The sequence below is a fragment of the Vulpes vulpes genome, unplaced genomic scaffold (assembly GCF_048418805.1).
Source record: "Vulpes vulpes isolate BD-2025 unplaced genomic scaffold, VulVul3 Bu000000624, whole genome shotgun sequence".
Taxonomy (NCBI): domain Eukaryota; kingdom Metazoa; phylum Chordata; class Mammalia; order Carnivora; family Canidae; genus Vulpes; species Vulpes vulpes.
The window spans coordinates 380374-403607 of NW_027325676.1; the positions used below are offsets into that span (position 1 = coordinate 380374).

General features: G+C 38.7%; 1 protein-coding gene across 1 annotated transcript in view; it reads left to right on the forward strand.

The window, feature by feature from the left end:
* The first annotated feature begins 917 nt into the window (after positions 1-917).
* The window catches only part of LOC140596555 (rho GTPase-activating protein 20-like), a 42366-nt gene continuing 20049 nt past the window's right edge, over positions 918-23234 (forward strand). The window contains exons 1-6 of the mRNA XM_072745118.1: positions 918-1432; positions 1513-1627; positions 12255-12564; positions 13499-13666; positions 20653-20802; positions 22569-22610. Coding sequence (XP_072601219.1) covers positions 12500-12564; positions 13499-13666; positions 20653-20802; positions 22569-22610 — 425 coding nt within the window. The 5' untranslated portion in view covers positions 918-1432; positions 1513-1627; positions 12255-12499. The remainder of the gene's footprint in view (positions 1433-1512; positions 1628-12254; positions 12565-13498; positions 13667-20652; positions 20803-22568; positions 22611-23234) is intronic.

Sequence of the window (23234 nt, forward strand, 5' to 3'; positions counted from 1 at the left end):
AACAGCTCTAAATTTTTTAAACTTTAGGTGGTCTCTTCTGTCCATGATCAAGAAGCTCATTTGGCTCCTCAGCAAGCACATCAAGAGAAGTGTGTATTCACCTTTCCTAATGGCTCCTACCCTTTTACATCCTTTTAGCAATTGAATGTCCATAACACATTACTTTCCATTTACTGTATTTACAAAACTCCAGGTTTCTTTGGGAGCGTTGTAATTACACTGTCCTCGGATGACTTTAACCAATTAATGGCAGGAACCAAAAGACAGAGGACTGAATCCTGTAAGTTATCTATATCGTTCAAAGAATAAATCAAGTGTGAATTTGTGAACCGTTGTGCAACACTTTCCCAACCAGTCAAAAGAATTGTTCATTAAATAACCTTTTACTCTTTAGGGAATTAATTTTTGGCTAAAGTTGTAAGTAATAATATCTTCATCTTTTTATTAAATATGTAAAGCTCTGTTTTAAGTTATTTTTGTACAATGTAACCATGATAAAAACTTGTGTGTTGGAATAACTATGGAATAGAAATGCTGCTAAATTTCAAATTTTATTAGTTACACCTTCTTAGAGCAGATCTTTGTTTTTTATTTATTTTTTATTTATTTTTTACTGGAGTTCAATTTGCCAACATAGAGCATAACACCCAGTCCTCATGCCTTCAAGTGTCCCCCTCAGTGCCCGTCACCTAGTCACCCCATCCCCCCACCCACCTCCCCTTCCACTACCCCTTGTTCATTTCCCAGAGTTAGGAGTCTCTAAGAGCAACTCTTTAAAGATCTTTCCATTCTTCATGAATATGGCTTTGAAAGCCAGCAGCATTAACTGATGTTTATTTTTAAAAAATCTCGTTGGGAAATCTACTTAATCTTCATTAGAGTTGACAGTCCTCTTCCAATCTGGCAAAAACATGGTAGCCTTAGCAACAAAACTATCAGAAAAAGCTTAGAGAGGAAAATGTCAAGAGTTGACCCTCTGATTACAAAAGTCAGTTTATGTTACCATTTCACCTATTTTTGTGCTCTTACCATTTGATCTATTTTTATACTAGAGAAACATAATTTTCATTTATTTGTATAAATTCCATTCATCTGTGTTTATCTGCACCATTTTGCTAGGCAAGCTTGTTTGCACAAAGGAACACATGACATCAAAATCTTTATTGTTTTGGCATTTTATCTGTGCTAACAAAAGCCTCTGATTATAGGCACGACCACACATACTCCACTATCCATGCAAGGGAAAGATCTCAAACCTCTTCCAAAACTATCTAGTTATGGACATACCCAGTGGATACCTAGACATGGATCTGAATTTCTTTCTGAACGGCAGTGTCACTGACTCACATGCATTATTACTTAATCCTCACAGCAAATCTAGAGGGGTTATTCCCATTTTACACGTATAAAACCTGAGACTCAGGAAGGCCAGGTAATTTGCTGAACTTCAGACATCCAGGATCTAGCCCCAGGCCTGACCCTAAACCAATATTCTTTCTCACTGTTTTTCAGAAACTCGGCAACAGCGGAAGGTGCCCTGCTCCAGCTGCAGGGACTCAGCCAGAAAGACTGGAATACTACATGACTGTACCTGCAAGTTGGGGAAGGAGAACTCAACACTATTTGAGTATTGAGTTGCATTCATTTTTTAAAAAACACTTTTTCAAAATAAGCTATCATTAAATGTTTATATATACATAGTATTTTTGCTGTATAATAGCAGCATGCATTTTCTTCCATCAATGTTTTCTTCTCTCATTCTTTCACTTGTTTATGTAACTACATGCTGTGTTGGAATTTGGGCTTCTTTACGGGTTGGAACCAGTTCGAGAAAGGGGACACAGCAGGCAATTGAAATGTATGTTATCATCCAAATTATAGGGTTCCCTAGTAAAGCTGGGTAGAGGCTTAGACGTCATGCAAAAACAGGGTTTGCTACTGCATCTCCATAAACAAGCCATGGGATGGCCAGACAACTGCAGTTGTCCTCACTCAAGCCCACTCCAATAGGGGACCAAGAAACTCTTTAAGTACAAAAGCTCTACACAGCTTCTATAGGTCTTAAAAAGGTCTGCTCTACGTTGCTTGGGATGGTGTGAGAAAGTGAAGAGAGCGACCCCAAATCTCTTCTCCAACACCATGTTGTGTCATCAGGATTGGAGTCGAATCCTGAAGAGGGGAATAACACGCATCCCTCCTAATGCTTGCCAGCTTTTTAATTTTTTAAATATATTACATTGTGGATTCCACTGGCATCATGTGAGTTGTTTTAAGTAGGCATACTCCCAGGCATTTTTTTTTCAGTTTTATTAATTATGTATGCATTTTCATCTGTAGTCAGAAAGATACCTGTTTTTTTTTTCCTAACATGTTTTAACACATATTACCCTGAGCAAAGATTGTAAAGTCCATGCTGAATACTTAAAAACATGTATTTGTAGAAAAGTCATGAAGGCGGTGTACGCATGATGGACGGCTGAGAAACAATGTCATAACCCTTTGTACTCAGGCATCAGAAGGGGACCAGGCAGCTGTCCCTCTCAGCCAAGTGGTGCATGCTCACAGTGCTGCTGTGCTCACACAGACCCCATGTCTGCTTCTCCCTACACAGAGTCCTTCTGGGACTTCTTGAAGGGCATTTTGCTTTTTGCCCATAAAAGACTAGCACCATGAGTCAGATAGTACTAAGCTGAAAGTTCACTCTCTAATTCTATTTCTTATCACTAATTATGCCCAGTCATGTTGTCCAAAATAGCTCACCAGATTTTATGAAATGAATACAGAGAACTATATCAATATGAAAATGTCCCAAATTTGAACAATATGAAACTGATTTTTGTTACTCAACTTCCCCACAAACTAAATCCCCTTGCAAGGAAAAGCTCATGGAGCTTTTATTTAAAGTCCAAATGCTCTCACTCTCCATTTTATACAATTGGCTCAGTGTAAGCCAGAGGCTTTTACTTAGAGCCGAGGTTCCTATAGCTGCAGCTGTGTCCTGGGATTTCACAGGAATGAGTATAGCTTCTTCAGCCTCTTCAAAGTTGCTTCAAATCTCTAATTAGTTCTAGTCTCCAAGGGGTCAGCAGTCACAAAAGAAACTGTCCACTATAGAAGTTGTCACAAACAAAACTGTGGTACCCCAATTAAGTGACTATGTAATGTCATCTGATACTGCTATCGGAGCACAGCAGATAACTTAGTAGCACCTATGCTGGAGACAGCGAGGACCTGGTCTAGGTCCGGTGGCAAGCCAGCCAGCTGCACCAGCACTGAATCCATGGCCTGTGAATCTGTATGACTGAGCAGAAAGTGCCCATCAATAGTTGTGCTTCCCCATGTTTAATATAGGTATTCCTTTGCTTTTGCTGTTGTTTTGTTTTGGTGATGTGTGCAGTGGTCTCCCATATATATTACCTACTTTCTCTCAGAGAGTGACATTTGAGACATTATTGCCTTCTTCAAAAATGTAGATAGGTATTCTGGTTTCTTCATTTCCTTGTGTCTTGTGTCTCATGTTTTGGCTACTTTGGTACAAGATTGTGAGACCACAAGTCTAGAGAGAATTTCTCCTGTCACATTCTCCCAAGTCTGTTCTCTCTAGGACAGGGAAGTACACTCTCCTCTTAAAATGCATGAGGAATGGGATAATGAACATCATCCTACTCCCTTAGTGCTATGTTTTACTAGTATATGAAGTTTTATTTTTTCTGAAAATGATAATTGTCATCTCTCTTCCATAGATGTTTCATTCCTACCTAGGCAGGTTGAGTTGGGCCAGGCAAAGCAGTAGTTGGACAGAATCAAGATTCTAAGAAAATAAAATACTGTGATCACAGTAAGAGGCAATGAGTCAAGATTAGTCTTTTGTCAAGAAGTAAAAGAAGGATAACAAAGTTTAGCAAAACTTTAAAGAGGATCTAGATATCACAGATTAAAGTAGTCAAAAGTTAGTATTCCAAAGAGTTGCACATTGAAAAGATAGAACCCAAGCACAAAACAAAAATATTCCAAAAAACTTAAATTCAGGACAGAAACTTTTTTTAGAAGCTTTTTAAAAATTTTTATTTATTTATGAGAGAGAGAGAGAGAGAGAGAGAGAGAGAGAGAGAGAGAGGCAGACACAGGCAGAGGGAGAAGCAGGCTCCGTGCACTGGGAACCCGACGTGGGACTCGATCCCAGGTCTCCAGGATCATGCCCAGGGCCAATGGCAGGCGCTAAACCGCTGCACCACCCAGGGATCCCCAGGACAGGAACTTTTGTAGTCTCTTATTCCTTCCTGCCTCCATAGGATTGGACTACTGGTGTGAGGAGAGAGATTGCAGATGGGAAGGAAGTGGTGCCAAGAGCTGCAGCTGCAAAAAGTCCAGTTGGTTTTGTTTCTTCTAACTTTTAAACTTAAATTTAATACATACACATGTTTTAAAAATCAAGCAGTAGAGAATGATACCAAGAGAAAAGTAAATTCTCAGCCTGAACTTGTTCCCCGACTTATTTCCAGCTCCCTGTTTTTAAGTATTTTCTGTTCTCCTGGTGGTTATCACAGTACCTCTGAAATATGTGTTAATACTTGATTTCTCCTTTTATCTTGTTTATCAACCTTAGATAGCATCTATTGGAAGATGAGAAACTTATTTCTTTGATCCATCCATGTCTACATTTTTCCAGTTACATTGCTTTGATATTTCTGGTGATTATCATTTTAAAGAGTATATTTAAACTCTATTTTGTTACATCAATTTTACACGGTATATAATTGATTTCTTGCTATATAAATAAATAGGTGAGAAAAATCTGTGACATTATCTTCCATATCTCTCTGCTGCTTTAATATTCAGACTTCCAGTATTTCATATTATCAGTGTTAATATTAGTCAGATTCTCTTTTACACTTGTTGTCTTCCAAGCTTTGTTTGTATGTTGATTCTACCAATTAAAATAGCTTTTCTGTTATTCCAATGATTAATTTTCTCCTTACTGAAGGACTAAATAGGTCTAGTTATTGAGGAAAAAAAAGGGTAACCTTAGGTCAGGAAAACTGAAAGATGAATGTTCCAAGTGTCAAGGTCAAATAGGATTCCTTGAACTCAATCTTCAAGACTTTCTATTCAATTTGGTCGATGATACCTTTAATATACAAGAAATATTTATCTGCCTTTGTTCTTATTTTGTAGCCACCTCTTTTTTGGCTTCTTGACTCTAAAGATGTTTGTTGGTTTTGTTTTCTTAATTTTTTTTTCCGTTCTCTTGTTTTTCTCAGGAGTCTACTGTTATAATATCTGTTCCACTTGCACCTTTTTTTTTTTTTTTTTTTGGTTTATTCTAAATTTTCTGGGTCTTTTTCCCAAATATGCGAGTGATGAAAAAGGTTCATCAGCGCTGGTAGCATGATTTTCCACTGTGGTATTAGACCTTTTTCTTGAATGAAAAATGGATGGCAGGGTCTTTGTACATATAAGCTAGTAGTACTGTTTTAGGGTACATTTCGGTATTTTGTTCATCATGTATTTTTTGAAAATTGACTTCTAAAAATATTACATTAAAATATCATATCTTCTTTACTTAGTTTTTTGGTGCATCTCAAATTTTGTGTGCCTGGTTTCACTCACTGCAGTATCTCTATCTGCTTTGGGACAAGGACCTGGAAGGTTAAAAGTAATTTCCAGATATGGTCAGTAGAGGGCAGCAAAGGGTAGTGGCGTGAACACTCAACTGCCAAGTCCTGGGCTTCCCTTTTTTCCCTCTTTATAGAGATCAATTAGTGGTAGTAGAAAATCCAGAGTGCCAGAATCAGGATAGAAATTACTCATAATACTGATCCAGGATGGGTATCAAGCTTAGAAGGCAGTGGAAATGTTTAGCCACAAATTCATAGCCTGGTATCTATCAAAGAGATGTGAACCACTGGACATTAGGAGGGGAATCATTAGACTTTCACAGTCCTGACTCTTACTCCCAGCCTGTCTAAAACCTAAGATCTCGTTCTGTAAAGTATCAGGAGTCTCCTACCCACATTGAGAGCTGATGCAAATTTCCTGTCATTATCTGATACGTCATTTGCAAATATCTTCTCCCACTCTGTAGGTTGTCTTTTAGTTTTGTTGACTGTATCCTTTGCTGTGCAAAAGCTTCTTATCTTGATGAAGTCCCAACAGTTCATTTCTGCTTTTGTTTCTTTTGCCTTCGTGGATGTATCTTGCAAGAAGCCACTGTGGCCGAGTTCAAAAAGGGTGTTGCCTGTGTTCTCCTCTAGGATTTTGATGGAATCTTGTCTCACATTTAGATCTTTCATTCATTTTGAGTTTATCTTTGTGTATGGTACAAGAGATTGGTCTAGTTTCATTCTTCTGCTTGTGGATGTCCAATTTTCCCAGCACCATTAATTGAAGAGACTGTCTTTCTTCCAGTGGATAGTCTTTCCTCCTTTATCGAATATTAGTTGACCATAAAGTTGAGGGTCCACTTCTAGATTCTCTATTCTGTTCCATTGATCTATGTGTCTGTTTTTGTGCCAGTACCACACTGTCTTGATGACCACAGCTTTGTAGTACAACCTGAGAATTCTCACAGAGGAAGACATAGACATGGCCAACAAGCACATGAGAAAATGCTCTGCATCACTCGCCATCAGGGAAATACAATCAAAACCACAGTGAGATACCACCTCACACCAGTGATAATGGGGAAAATTAACAAGGCAGGAAACCACAAATGTTGGAGAGGATGAGGAGAAAGGGGAACCCTCTTACACTGTTGGTGGGAATGTGAAATGGTGAAGCCACTCTGGAAAACTGTGTGGAGGTTCCTCAAAGAGTTAAAAATAGACCTGCCCTACGACCCAGCAATTGCCCTGCTGGGATTTACCTCAAAGATGCAGATGGAATGAAATGCCGGGACACTTGCACCCCGATGTTTCTAGCAGCAATGTCCACAATAGCCAAACTGTGGAAGGAGCCTCGGTGTCCATCGAAAGATGAATGGATAAAGAAGATGTGGTTTATATATACAATGGAATACTACTCAGCCATTAGAAATGACAGATACCCACCATTTGCTTCGACGTGGATGGAACTGGAGGGTATTATGCTGAGTGAAATAAGTCAATTGGAGAAGGACAAACATTGTATGGTCTCATTCATTTGGGGAATATAAATAACAGTGAAAGGGACTAGGATGGAACGGAGTAGAAATGGGTAGGAAATATCAGAAAGGGAGGCAGAACATGAAGACTCCTAACCCTGGGAAATGAATAGGGGTGGTGGAAGGGGAGGTGGTCGGGGGGTGGGGGTGACTCGGTGGTGGGCACTGAGGGGGGCACTTGACAGGATGAGCACTGTGTGTTATTCTGTATGTTGGCAAATTGAACACCAATAAAAATAAATTTATTTAAAAAAAGAAATGAAAGAGGAGAAATAACAAACAATACCACAAAAATATAAAGGATTTTAAGAGAATATTATGAAAAAATTATATGCAAAGTCATTGGGCAACCTAGAAGAAATGGATAAATTCCTAGAAACATATAACGTCTCAATGCTGAGTTGGGAAAAAATACAAAATTTGAAAGACTGATTATCAGCAGTGAAATCAAATCAGTAATAAAAAAACTCCCAAGAAAACAAAAGTACAGGACCAGATGGCTTCATAGGTAAATTTCAGCAAACATGTAGGGACGCCTGGGTGGTTCAACAGTTGATCATCTGCCTTTAGGTTGTGATCCTAGAGTCCTGGGATTGAGGCCCACATCGGGCTCCTTGAGTAGAGCTTGCTTCTCCTTCTGCCTCTGTCTCTGCCTCTGTCTTTTTCTGTCATGGATAAATAAATAAAATACTTAAATTTTTTTTTTACCAAACATATAAAGAAGAGTTAACACCTACTTTTCTCAAACTACTTCAAAAAACAAAGAATGAAAGCTTCTATGTATTCTGTGAAGGCAGCATTACCCTGATATCAAAACCAGATGAAGACACTACAGAGAGAGAGAGAGAGAGAGAAAGAGAGAGAGAGAGAGAGAGAGAGAACTACAGGCCAATATCTCTGATTAACATACATGCAAAAATCCTCAACAAAGCATTAGCCAACCAAATCCACCAATACATTAAAAAAGTCATTTACCATGATCAAGTGGTATTCTTAGTATGCAAATGTGATTCAATATTCACAAATCCATTAACATAATACATCTCATCAACAAGAGAAGGGTAAAAACGATGATCATTTTAATAGGTGCAGAAAAGCATTTAAAAGTACAACATCCATTCATGATACAAACTCAACAAAGTAGGTTTAGAGGGAACATACCTCAACAGAATGAAGACCATATGTGAAAAAACTACAGCTAATGTCATACTCAATGGTGAAAAAGTGAGAGCTTTTCCCCAAGGTCAAGAACAAAACAAGGATTTCCACTCTCACTACTTTTATTTAGCATAGTACTGGAAGTCCTAGCCCCAGCAATCAGACAAGAAAAAGCAATAAATGGCATCCAAATGGGTAAGGAAGATGTAAAACTTTCACTATTTGCAAGTGCCATGATACTATATGTAGAAAACCCTCAGGATTCTACCAGAAACGGACTAGAACTGATAAATGAGTTCAGGAAAGTCACAGGATACAAACCAATATACAGAAATCCACTGCATTTCTATACACTAATAATGAAGAGCAAAAAAAGAAATTAAGAAACAGTCCCATTAACAATTGTACCAAAAATAATAAGATACCTAGAAATAAGCTTAAACAAGGAAGTGAAAGACCTATATATATATATATATATACACACTGAAAAACTATAAAACATTGGTGAAAAAAATTGAAGACAACACAAATGGAAAAATATTCCATGCTTATTGATGAGAGAACAAGTATTAATAAAATGTTCCATACTCAAAATGATCTACAGATTTGATGGAATCCCTATCAAAGTAGTAATAGTATTTTTCGCAGAACTAAAACAAGTAATTCATAAGGATGTATGGAACCACAAAAGACCCCAAATAGCCAAAGCAATCTTGAAAAAGAAAAAAACTGGAGGTATCACAGTCCCAGATTACAAGATATATTACAAAGCTGTAATAATCAAAACAGTATGGTATTGACAAAAATGGACAATAGATCAATAATACGGTATTATGGGCATAAAGATCACCTTACAGTATCTCTTCTATTTGATATTTAGGGTGAAAACATAGGTGTTCGGTCAAATAGATGAAAACAGACCCGGGCAGCCCAGGTGGCTCAGTGGTTTAGCGCTGCCTTCAGCCCAGGGCATGATCCTGGAGACCCAGGATGGAGTCCCACGTCAGGCTCCCTGCATGGAGCCTGCTTCTCCCTCTGCCTGTGTCTCTGCCTCTCTCTCTCTCTCTCTCATTCTGTGTCTCTCATGAATGAATACATAAATAAAGTCTTTAAAAAAGAAAACAGACCCCATCATTATTATTCTCTTTAGAGCTCATTCATCAAATTAAAATAAATCACAATGGTATTATGGAAGAAATTAAGCTTTATTACTGCAAAGGTAACTGTGACATGGTAAAAGAAAGCTCCCTTTAGCTTTCTCAGGCAAACTTTTCTCTCCTTTGCTTTACTACAAGGAGAAGATGCTATCAAAAACTGTATCTTTCTCAATTAATTCCTTAAAACCAGTGACTCACCATCCTGGTTACATGTAAGAATCACTCAAAGAGCTTTTTCCATATCTGATGAATCAGAAGCTCTGGGGGAGGCAGTTTCAGAATGAGTGCCTGAAAAGCCTCCCAAGTGAGTCTGATGCATATCAGAATTGATCAACAGGACGAGATTCTAAAAGGAGAGAAGTTTTCCTGGCCTCTAAATCTCTAACCTCTCTGAAGGGAGACGCAGAGAATGGGACATATTCTGAGAATTGGGGAAGGTGCAGAGAGAAGTCTGCCTATATTTTTTTACCTGAAATAGATTATGTTTTACCTGAAATAGATTTTGACAGGTGCTTGATGGGAGGCCAGAAAGTGTTGCCCAATGAGCCTCCATGGTTCTGAATACAGTCAAGCATGGCCAGACTAGCACTTGTCCTTTAAAAGTGGTGAGAAGGGGCGCCTGGTGGCTTACTTGGTTAAGTTTCTGACTCTTGATTTCCGCTCAGGGTTATGATCTCAGGATCATGAGAGAGAGCCCCAGGTCAGACTCCATACTCAGCACCATTTGTGCTTCTTTCTCTCTCTCTCTCTCTCTCTCTTTCTTTCTCTGCCCCCCCTCTTGTGCACATGCACTGTCTCTTTCTCTCTCTCTCTCTCTCAAATACATAAAATAGTTATTCTGTATGTTGGTAAATTGAACACCAATAAAAAATCAACTTATTTTAAAAAATAAATAATAAAAATTTAATAAAAGTGGTTTGAAGCCTGGAGGCCACTATCTACATGCCACTTCTGTGTTAGTTTGGTTTTAAGATGAGAAGCCTTAATAAAGTCTAAAAGGACTACCAGGACTTGTGCTCTCACCTCTACCTAATTTACAGGCCGATTTCACTCTCCTGTACCTCTGCCTGTGTCTCCAATCCAGCAAAGTCTTCCATGTTTCTGAAACATCAGTTAGTCACATTCTGTCCCTTCAACTGACAAATGTATCTTCCCTCCCTTCCCCCTTTCTTCCTCTTTCTCTCTTCTGTGTAGTCCCAAGTCATTCTTTAAAGGTCATTTCAAATGAGCTCGTCAAAGAAGTCTTCCTCTCCATAATTGAAATCAGGTGTCAAGTCCCTCTCTAAATTTCTCATCTCACTCTTTAATTTTCCTCTGCAGTACTTTCCAGAGGCTGTGTTAGGCAGTTCTTGATGGCATTCTCTGTTTAATATCTGTCTTCCCCCCTCCTCACTTAAATCCTGGTTTTGTGAGACTTGGGCCTGGCTCCCTGTTGCCCAGACCTATCAAGTGCCTTTCTCCTAGTACAGGTTCAAACACTATCCGTTGAATGAATAAAGTAAATAAGACAAAGACTATTTTATGTCATGCCTTTTCCCCTGTCCATCCCTGCCAGAAAACTATTTCATTCACTTGTTCAATACAGAATTTTTTGATTCCTCTGATGCGTCAATGTTTGTGAGAATTTAATGATAAATCAGACATAGACTCCTTCCTTGAGGTCCCTAGAGTCTAGTGGGGCATAAAAGATAGGTTTTCACATGCCTGTTACAGGAGCCTGTAAGAGAAACCACAAACTTTGTCTGTAGGATCAAATTTCAGTCCTCCACAGTTGTCAAAGAAAGACACTGTCCATGTGGGAAGAGTGGGGGTGAGGGGTCCTCACAGGAAGCTGCGTGACCTCCTGAGTCAGCTGGATTTGAATCCTTCATGTTACGTCACGGCTGCTTGGATTCAGAGCCCAACCTGTATGCGCAGGAGCCTCATCATCTGTAAAATCATCAGTTTCCTAGTGAAAAGGGAACACTGCCTTCATGTAACATGTTTTTAACAGGCTCCTGTAGGTGCTTGGACACTGAAGGAGATGTCCAGGTGGCAAATCAATGGTTAGTATCACTAACCATTTGGGAAATGCAAGTGAAATCCACAGTGAGATATCACACTACACAGCTATCAGAATAGCTAAAATAAAAAATGACAACACCAAATGCTCGTGTGGATGGGGGGAAACTGAACGACTCATACAGTACTGGGGAGAATGTGAAATGGCACAGCCATTCTGGAAACCAGTTGGACAGTTCCTAAGAAAAAACTATAAAAACAACAACAACAACAACAACAACAAAATAGCTAGCATATGACCTGGCTCTTCCCGTCCTGGGCATTTAGCCCAGAGAAGTGAAGACTTCACACTGACACAAAAACCTGTACACAGATGTTTATAGTAGCTTTATTAGTGACAGCCAAAACCTGCAGACACTTCGAACTCCTTCAACAGGTAGTTACGCAAACTGTGATACATCCATATCATAATGTACTACTAAGGGACACCAAGAAATGAACTGTGAATCCTTGCAGCCATCTAGATGAATCTCCAGTTACACCAAATGGGAAAAAGCAAATCCCCAAATGTCATAAACTATGTGATCCCATCTGTATAACATTCTTGACATGGCAACCTTTTACACATGGAGAACAGATTTTGTGATTGCCCGGAATTAAGGAGGTGGTGGAGGGGGAAAGAAATTTGTGTGGTTGTAAATGGGGAATAGGAAGGACCCTTGTGGTGATGGAAGTGTCTCTGGAAGACTCCATCTGTAAAAAAAACTGATGTCATCTCCCTGTGTTATTTCTTATAGCTGCAAACGAATCTACAGTTATCTCAAAATAAAATGATTACTTTTAAAAAATCAAAACTTGGAGGCCAAGAAAAGGAAACCAGTATGTCAGTTTGGCAGTTACAGCATGAGCTTTGAATCTGTGACATCATAATGGCAGTGACCGCGGACCGCTGCGGAATCTTGAGGCTTCAAGCAGTTGACAGTACTCTGCCAAGTGCTGTAGACTCCCTTGATTTCCCGTCCCACGAATTGAAGAGAAAAGGATGTTCCCGTCAATCAGAAAGCATGCTGAGCTCACAGGTGGTCATTCAAGGCTTCAGCGCATGAGGTAGTCATCTGATACACTATTTCTGATCATCCAAACAGACCGGCAATAACAGGAACTGTTGTTTTCTTTTGTTTCCTCTAATACATAGAAACTAAGTAGTCACTTCAGCACCAGCTTCCTGAAAAGCTGCTCCTGTTCTTAAGATTCAGTGCTGCTGAGCAGAAGGGAGCAGGCTTTATACATCCTTGGGGGAGGCGGAGACACTTTCTTGGCTCCACGAGAGAGCCAACTCTCTCTCTCCATGAGACAGAATTTTCAGTGGGTCTATGAAAATACCTGTCCTAGTTATGAAAGAATTTTTACATTCTGTTCAATTGTGTTGTTTTAGTACCTATTTTGACCAGGAATTCCTGTCAGAGCTCAGCCAAGGAATAGCTAAACTCTTGTGTTCAGAAACTTTCTGAGGTTTCCAATATTTTTGCTGATCTTTGAGAATTTTTACCCCAATTTTGAATATTGAATTAGATAAGATGGGGGTCAACTTCCAGGATCTTCAGTTATCTTCATTTTATCTTAACATAAAAGCAATTTGTAATTGATTCTTCACACGTTGTTTTATTTTATATTAGGCCACAAGTTGTCCTGTTTATTGTTGTTGTTCATTCACCTTCTTGTAATGTGCTCTACCTTTGGCTTCTTGGCTTTTGCCTACCTAATGGCTCATGAGCTTTGCTTCTTTCTCCACCACACCTCTAAGTATTGGCAGGCCCAAGGGCTTTGTCCTTGGAACTGTCCTCCCTCTGCATCAGTTTCCCAAGTGACCTCACCACTTTCTATAGCTTTCGGTAACTCAGGAATCCCTGATTCTGAGCTCTGGAGCTCTGCTTTGGGGGTTGAGACTACATTTTAGTGTTGTGTGAACCTTGAAACTTGGCATTAAACTATATTGTGTATTTGACCAGTAACTAGCTGCTCTGTGTTTGATGTGTTGTAGGAAGAGCTCGTCTGTGGAGGTGGACACCCACAGCGAAAGCACTACATCATCTGAGGGTGCCACTCGTACCCTGCTCATCCATGGTCCTGTTGAGCTCAAGAAAGGCTGGAGGAGGAAGAAGTGGCAGCTTTTCTTGTACAGCGATTTATTACTGATGTCTAATACCAAGTAGGTGTACCATGTGTGGTGCTCTTGTGATTCTCCAAAAATTGCATTCCCATTAACCCTTACTATACAAAAACATTACATTTTTTCCCTTTTGTGTTTGCCAATGCTTGAATCCTTCATTCCATGAGTACTTCTGGAGGTCTTGTTTTGTGTCATGTCCCTGCAGCAAATACAATTGCCAATGTGACAGGCCAATGTCTCTCCTGTCTGGGACTTACAAATGGCAAAATAAGAAGGGGAATGATAATGATTAGTGCTGCTGATAGAAGGTGGATAGGGGGCTGTGCGGAGAGGGTGGGAACGTGTTAGAGAGGAATAGTCTAGGAGGGCTTCTCTGAGGTGGAGCATTAAAACCAAATCTATGAGAAGAGAAGCAGCCACATTCCCAGACAATGTGCCTGAGCCGTCGAGGCTGAGGGACTTGCAGGCCTACGTGGGTACAATCTGACCCCTCAGAGAGAGGGGCTCAGGGAAGCCTGATTTGACTAGAGCCCAGAGCATAGGCCATGCTATCAGATATGATACTATGCTCAGGGGTCTAGTCACACAGGGTCTTCACAGGCCATGGTAAAAAAAGTGGAAATATTTTGCCAAAGGATTTTTAACTAGGGGACTGACCAAATCTGATTTATATTTCTAGCAAATTTTTCTGACTGTTGCTAGATAATAGATGGATGGGTAAGCAAGAGTGGAAGCAGGGAGAGTAGTTAGGGGAGGCCATAGTCCTGATGGATGGTATCAGGGCTCTATCTTAGCAGTTTAGTAAAAAGGAAAGATGGAGCAGGTTAACCCGGGTGGCTCAGGGGTTTATCTTTGCCTTTAGCTCAGGGCGTGATCCTGGAGACCCAGGATTGATCCCACATCAGGCTCTCTGCAGGGAGCCTGCTTCTCTCTCTGCCTGTGTCTCTACTTCTCTCTCTACTCTCTGTGTTTCTCATGAATAAATACATAAATCTTTAAAAAAAAAAAGATGGAGCAGATAGATGGAATCTAGGAGAAAGAATCGACTGTGTGCACTTTCCTCTCAACCCTGAACACAAATGCATCGAATATCCAGTCTAGAACATGATGATTGCTCAATAAACGTCTGGGAGCAGTTCATGGAAGGTCACCTGTTTACTTACTCCATCTCTGTTTGCATTATTCACAAAACATGGAAGACAAAGAACACTCCCACAAACAAAATATCAAGAAGCTATGGTCTTGCGAAAAAACTAACTCCCTCTTTTTTTTACTGCTTTCACCCTAGATCCCAGTTATGCCATGTCATAGGTAAGACATGCTAGTAATAATTTGGCAAAATGCTATACTCATCTGAGTTACATTAATAGTAATTTATCAGGGGCTTACTACATGTCAGATACTATGCTAAAAAACTTTATGTACCTAATTTTGTCCAACCTTACAACGACCCTGTGAGATGGGAGTATTTTTATATTGGAGAACCTTGATGCTCAGAGGTCTAATGGATCTGCCCAGGTTACCATATTAGTAATGGACAGAGTCTACATTTGAAATCAGGTCTATTTATTTCAAAGCACAGGCTTTTATTCACTATGTGGTGCTACCATTTCTATTCTCTCTTTTTTCCTGAACTTCATACAACATTCCATGAACACCTAGATTCTTTCACTATTGAAAGCAACCCTTCCTTTACATTGAGTGAACAACTAACTCCAGTCTGCTTGGTAACAAATAGATCAGAACGCTTAGCGAATTGAAAAATGAAGGAAATATAGCTATCAAAAAATCAGAGGCAAAGATAGTAGTAAAATATATTTGAGACTAGGGAAATTGCCCATAGATGTAACTTCGAGGGTGGTGATGTCATAAGGAGGCCAAAGAGAAAAAGAATGTCCAGGCCTTGGCATGAGGTCCATATGAAAGACTCTCTTCCTCTTGATAGAGGCCCATGTCATTATTTTAAAAATGCAGACTAGTTACCATTCTCTTTATTTAACCAAAGTGAGTATGGGAGACCAAAATATGCGGGATGCATGCTGGGAACCACACTAGGAACATCACAGATGCCTCACCCACCTGGGTTTCTCAGTGATTGAGCATCTGCCTTTGGCTCAGGTCGTGATCCCTGGGTCCTGGGATCGTGTCCCACATCAGGTTCCCCACAGGGAGCCTGCTTCACCCTCTGCCTATGTCTCTGCCTTTCTCTGTGTATCTCTCATGCATAAAGAAAATTTTTCTCACAGCACTCCAAGGCCCATATTTTTTATCATCAACAGGCTGCAGAGATGAAAATGGGGACAGAGGAAGTCTCAGAAATGGTCCAGTCATACATAGGGAAACCATGCAAGAGATTCCTACCCAGGCCTGCCTTCATCACAAGGCCATGTTCTTCCTCACATACCATGTTGTACCCTTCCATCCTTAGCCCAAGAGACATGCTAACAAATAGCAAACTCATTTCCTGGTTGTTAGGACCTTGCAGACCACTCATATTCAATTTGTAAGGGGAATATGTTCTTTTTTTTTTTTTTTTTCATCTTTGTAAGTATTATAGCCTTTAGGGAGAGGAGAAGACTTTCCTTTTCTTACCAGAGCTATTTCTTCTCCTGGGTGCTGCCTACCTCTCAGCGGGTTTTACAGAGCCTACGATATTCTGCTAAAAAGATTTTTATATAAAGATAGTGTTGTTTTTCCACTAGAGAGTTGCCTCTATTGAAGGGCTGAATTTTTATTTCGAATAGTTCATTAAGACAAAACAAGTTGAACATTTTTCATCTTTCACATATTGCTTTTGAGATATGTCCTTATGTCTACTCAAGGGTTTTTATATGACAAAATCTTTATCAATTTATTTGTTAATGTTCTTTGAAAGGGACTCGGTTCCCAAAAGTTTATCTTATATACTTTATATTATACATTGGTAATATTAGAAAATGTAAGTGATCACAGGCATTTGAGTTTCATATTTAAGCCAAGGTCTTTGATATAGAGAGAACACAGATTTTAGAATTCCGAGTTCGAGATATCATCATGGTCAGGTTCTGGTGAGAGCTCTTTTTCTGCTTGCACGTGGCTGCCTTCTCACTGTGTGCCCCAAGGCATTACCTCAATGCATGTATGTACACACATACAGATCTCTCCCACTTCTCACAAGACCATCCATCTTACTGGATTAGGACCTTACCTTGATGATCCCATTTAAACTTAATTACCTTCAAAAGCTCTATCTCCAAACATGATGATATTGGCAGAGAGGGCTTTATGGTAAGAAGGCAGGAAAGCAGTGGGAGGGAGACACCATTTCATCCATAGCAGTAGCAGGCAGCACTTAATGCCTGCCACAATCTTTAGAAAACTACTATGAGATCATTCCCATAGTAAATATTTGGGTATATTTATGATCACTGTTAATATGAAAAAATTTACCTTTTTTTCTAGAAGGAAAAACTAAAAAGAAATAGCCCCTGAAATAACCAACATATTTAATCCCTGTCATGCCTTGGTCTTACATGGAGGAATCAATACCCTCAATCAATCTATTCAAATGAATAATCTGAGTTTAGTGCCTAATTTTTCCAATTAGCAATAAAAAGGGGGTAGGGTGACCCAGGTTCCATTTTACCTCAGCTCACCCTCAGGCTTCAGCTGGAGACTCTCTCATCTTTAGGTTGACACTACAGAATTTAACAGAAATTGAATAAATAGTTGATTAATTTCTACCAATTTTTCGGTCAGAATTAGTGAATTTTGGCTTGTGTGTAACAATGAGGGGAATTAAATGTTTGTTTCTTCACAAAGAAATTCTATTTCTCTAGTTGTACAAGATGTTAATAATAGTGAAAATTGTTTGGGGATTTTTGTCACTTCTTTCATACACTAGAAAGTTGTGTTCGCAAGAATTGAAGTCAAATGGAACCTTCCTTATCACTTTTGATATTCATTAGAATGCTAAATAAGTTATTTTTCAAATAAAAATTACTTTAAAAATTAAAGTACTTTAAAGTACTTTAAAAATTGAAATAAAAATTATTTTATTTTTAAGAACAGTATCTACTTGGGGCCCTTGGGTGACTCAGTGGTTGAGTGTCTGCCTTTGGCTTAGGTCATGATCCCGGGGTCCTGGGATCAAGTCCCCCACCAGGCTCCCCAGAGGGATCCTGCTTTTCCCTCTGCCTATGTCTTTGCCTTCTCTCTCTGTGTGTGTCTCTCATGAATAAAAAAATGAAATCTTTAAGAAAGAGAGAATAGTATCTATTTGATAAAATATTAAGATATTTGTACTAGTAGAGACCCGTGAATAATTTAGAAAAAAGGACTGAACTTAGATCACACCCTTTTTATACATCACATTCCTCATCATTAGTTATTAAGGAATGTAGAAATGAAATAAAAAATGAATTTAATTTGGTCAAAAGATGAAGATGACTATTAACTCACTGTCGGTGAAATGACGAATAGTTACAGAATAGACTATGACCCCTTCTCCCAACATTTGTAAGAGAATGCCTCTATCTTAGAACAGAGGAAATCTCCTTAGAATACTGCAAAACTCCACAGTTCACTGGGGCTTACCTTCTGGCATAAAGATTAAGGTAGTGGAAAGCAAGAAGGACATCATGTTAATACAACTATAATAAATGACTATTTTTAGAAATAAAAACTGCAGTTCTCCTCCTCTTCTTCTTGAGTCAGTTTACAGTAGATTAACACTTTCTAATTTCTGCTGAGATAATCCAATTGGGTCAGTGATTGAGAGTAAAGAAACACAGTAAGACCTTAGAAGAATCTATTGAAGTATAAAGCTTAGTTGTACACGTTGTAAATATTTCCAAGCTAGCAACTGGTTTTATTGATATAATGCCTTGAGATTTATCCTCTCACTCCCAGTGTAAATCCCACGAGAAAACCTGATGGCTCTGGGGGCAGAAATGAGGATGAGGGCAGGAAAGATGAAAAGGTTACTTCACGGTCAAGAGGTTACAAACATGGGCTTAGGAGTTAGGCTGTCTGGGTTCAAACCCTGTCTCCTGCATTTGACAATTTATTTAAACTTTCTGTGAGTTTCCTTATTTGTAAAATGGAGCTAATAGAGACCATCTAGTGTAGTTGCTTGAGGATTAAATTTTTTATATTTATATTTATATTTATAAAATATTTAGAACAGAGCTTGGCATATGATAAGTGTTCAAAACGTTGTAGGAGAGTAGAAACCACACACTGGGCTCTAGGAAAATTCCTTGGTTCAACTAATCCTGGTGCCTTATTGAACTAAGGTTATTGGATGGATTTTTCCAGGTCAATGTATTTGGAAGTTTCCACACAGGATCTTAGGGGTCTGTATATACACAGATACCTATATTAGAAAGAAAAAAATGTGTAAGAACAAGCAGATACCTGTCTATCATTCCCCTTGGCCATATATTTTTGACGTGACAATGCCTTTGGAATTACTATCTAGAAAAATGATTTTATCTGTTAATTGACTATGTTCCATAAAAATCTCCAAGCACAGAGATACAGGCACTTGGGTGTAATGTTGAAATAAAAAAAAATGTGGAAAGATGTTGGTATCCATCATATTTATATTCATTGTGTCCTAAGTTTGAATCTAGATTATCCTTCAAGTGGGCTTCCTAAAAGATTTTTTTTATTTTATAAATCCCACTGAAGAGTTTAGCTCTAATTGTTCCATGAATCAGTGGAGCCATAGGGATTTTTGCACATGAGGTGGCTTTCATCTCAGTTTAGTTCAGTGTTTTCCACATGTGTTTCTGAATAGTAAGGAGTTCCAGAGTGGAGGATCCACGTTCCCCAGGCATTCCTTATAGGACTTGTAACTATTTAAATCTCAAGCCCACCTGCGAGTCAAAGTTATGAATTAACCAAATTAATCAATTAATCAACCAAAATAAATCAATGGTGGTTTTCATCTTTGAGGTCAAAGAGGATTAGGCAGAAATTATCAAAAACCCATTTCACCCCTTCTTACTCCTCAGAGAAACGGGAAGTATCCATGACTTACATATAAGACCTCCGGACCACTGATCTTGGATTGATTGATGGACAGATGGATGGATGGATGGATGGATGGATGATTTTTCAGTTGGGCTCAGTCTGTAGGCTAACAATTTTTTTGTTTTAGCCAGAATCTAAGGGAAAATGGTATGGACAAAATTTTAAGAAGGGAAATTGAAAATAACCTATGCTTCAAAGGCTAGAAAATATTTTGTAAATTAACGTTGAAAGTAACTTTTAAATCTTTCTGATCCAAGCTTATGTTTTTGTTTCGATTTCATCTGTCTTCCTCACACTCTTGAAAAGATTATTTATTTATTTATTTATCTATTTATCTATTTATTTATTTATTTATTTATTTTAGAGAGAGAGTAAACATGAGTGGGGGGCAGGGCAGAGGGAGTGAGGAATCCGACTCATTGAATGGGGAGCCCTACACAGGGGCATGATCTCAAGAGCCTGAGGTCGTGGCCCAAGCCAAAACCAAGAGTTGGATGCTTAACTGACAGAGCCACCCAGGTGCCCCTGGTTTGTCTCTCTTAAGAAAAAAAAAAAAGCATATAACTGTTTTTATAAGTCATGTATCAGGTACCTTTCTTCAGCCCCTCAAACACTTTTTGAAGTATGCAAGTCATAAATGAATAATTAACTGCAATATTAGCCATAAAAATTATCTGTAATAAGTAACAAATCCAGCAATAGAAAATGAATGAATGGTTTTCCTACAAAGCTCTAAAATATACAGTGGTTACTCAATACTCACCATTCAAAAATATGGCTATTTGCTGCCTTTAGAGGAAGTGTTTTCAGGTTTCCAAGCCAGAGTTTGCTCAACACACACATTGCAAAGGCCCATCTAACCATTTTCTGTGTGTGCACAGAGGGTAATAGAGATGCGGGAGACATGATTTGCCCTGGAGCAGTGAGAACTGGTCTCTAAAGAGCACAGCTGCTCCCATAACATTTTTGAAATGAACTAACAGAGGTCTTGTTTGGGATCTTTCTAGGTATAAGAAAAACTTTAAGATAAAAAAGAAAATACCACTGAACACCATGTGGATTGCCAACTGCATGGATACAGTGGGAGATGCCAACATCCGTTCTGGGAGGTCCTTTGTGTTGGGCTGGCCCACGGTGAACTTCGTGGCCACCTTCAGGTAAGACCGATGCCTTGGTGTCCTGTATCTACATGGCTTGAAAAGGATAACATTGTAATCTATTGTCTACCAAGCTGGTGACTCACTTCTTGACCTCCCATGACACTTGTTTTGCCTTGTACTCTGCATAAGAAGGTGCTTATATCCACAAGGAAACAAGTAGATAATGTATAGTGGGAACTACTGGAGTAATTTCCTTCGGTTTTGATCAATGGTTTTTCAAATTTTGTTGTCTTACCTTTATGATGACCTGCGAGATTTTGGTGGAGTGGGGTGAGGAGAAGAAAGCAGTGTGTTAAGTGCAACTGCGTAAAACAGGAATGAGGCTTGGGGTGTGGATGTTTCAAACAGAGATGCAAGTGTGGCATGATCCCTGTAAACTCAGAGGTGTCTGCTCAGGATATCCAGGGTCGAGAGCCACATTCCCATCCTCATGTCAGCCTAAGAATGTGTCTTACACAACTAAACTCTACTCAATGGAATCAAATGAATAATCTGAGTTTAGTGCCTCAATGGAATCATATTTTGTTTCAGATCGTTACCAACTAAGATAATCTGTACACAGCAATTCAGGCAACCTAGTATTCAATGGCATGATCAATTTATTTGTATAATTACATACTGTTGTTAAGGGAATTAACTTGGGAGTGTAAAAGCAATTTCTCAAATTTAATGGGACCCTTTAATAGTACTTGCTCAAGAAATCTATTCCGGTGATTTAAACATGCAGATACCTCCTGGGAATCAGAGGGCAGGATCTTGGAGAGGAGACCTTGAACCTCACTCTGTTGTAGTTGTCCCAAAAGAAAGAAAGAAAGAAAGAAAGAAAGAAAGAAAGAAAGAAAGAAAGAAAGAAAGAAAGAAGAAACCAAGTTTTTATCAACAATATACAAAATGTGGTACAGGAGCTAGGGACAGGAGGGAAGGGAGAGTGACTGCTTAATAGACACATGTTTGCTTTGGGGTGATAAACATGTTCAGTCACGATCGTTGCACAGAACGATGAATATAGTAAAGGTCACTAATGGTCAATTTTCTTTTATGTGTAATTTACCACAATAAAAAAGAATGCTGGTAAGTGATAAGTCCACGTGTGGATGAGCCTTAAGACATTTGCAACTTTGGATATTAAATGCTGTGAAAATTTTAGCAGAGAAAATATTAATCTTTAGTAATTTTGCATCAGGGGATTGATCTTTCTCAGAAGATCACAGTGATGAAGAATAAGGTTTTTAGGAACTAATTTAACATATTTCAATCTGCCATATGCATAAGGAAATAAAACTATTACAGGTGTTTTTTTCCAAAAAAGATATTCTTGTTTCTGAGCCAAGACAGTTCCATCAAATTGCTAAATTTCTTAAATGTGATTTAATTTGAATGGTAATATTCTTTATATCTGAATAGCCCTTGCAGCTGCAGGAACACTCTGAGCTATAATTTAACCCCTTTCCAGTTCTGGAAACTAAATATCAGAGTGGTTAACAACATGCCCGTGATCTCATAGCTTGCATCACATAGTCACAATTAAGTTTTCAGATTTGAAATCAACTTTTCTCCCTCTTTAGGATCTACTTCCCATTGCTTTAATACCACTCACAGAAGAGTGGAGTCCATCAAAACCACTCTAAGGGGAGTACAATTTACACATCCACATCCCTTAACAACGGGCTGCTCATATTTTTAGTCTGGAGTGGTGATCTTAATATGTTAGTAGGAGTATCGTACGTTCCTCAATTTTTTTCTTCTCATTTTTTAAATTGCAGCTCTTCAGAACAAAAGGAAAAATGGCGTTCTTACCTTCAAAGGTATTTTGTCAGTGTAATATTATAAGTCTTTAACCCATGATGAAAAAAATGTAGATCTCTTCAAAGCAGTGCCCCCAAACTATGTTCCCTCCCCTTAGTACGAATTGTTACACTATCCTCCAATGATTTCTTATTTAATTGTACCCTGCCCATTACTACAAATAACCTGCTCTCCTTTACATCCATATATTGCTTATTTTTTTTTATGAAATTCTGGTTATTACTCTCATCTTCCCCCACTTTCCAACCTCATGATTATAGCTAACATTATTCTCAAAACATATATTAAATTTCCATAAGTGCAGTTTACCCTACCAAGTAATGCTCAAAGCAACTTCTCATTCCTACATTTGAAGGTGCTAGTATGCCCTCCGGTCTAGACAGGAAAGCTTTGGTGCCTGGATCTGCTGGTCAAATCTCACATGACAAGAGTGATCTATTGTTTTCCTAGTCACAGCTTATTTTCCTGAAATATTTTTGCATGTTTCCTTCCAACCCCCAATTTTTTTTTTTTTGCTGAGCTTATTTATATGCATTTAAAAATAACGAAGTATGTTGAAAATATGATCAACATAAATTGATTTGAAAGTAAGGTAATTTATCCTACTCTCTTTTGGGTTACTA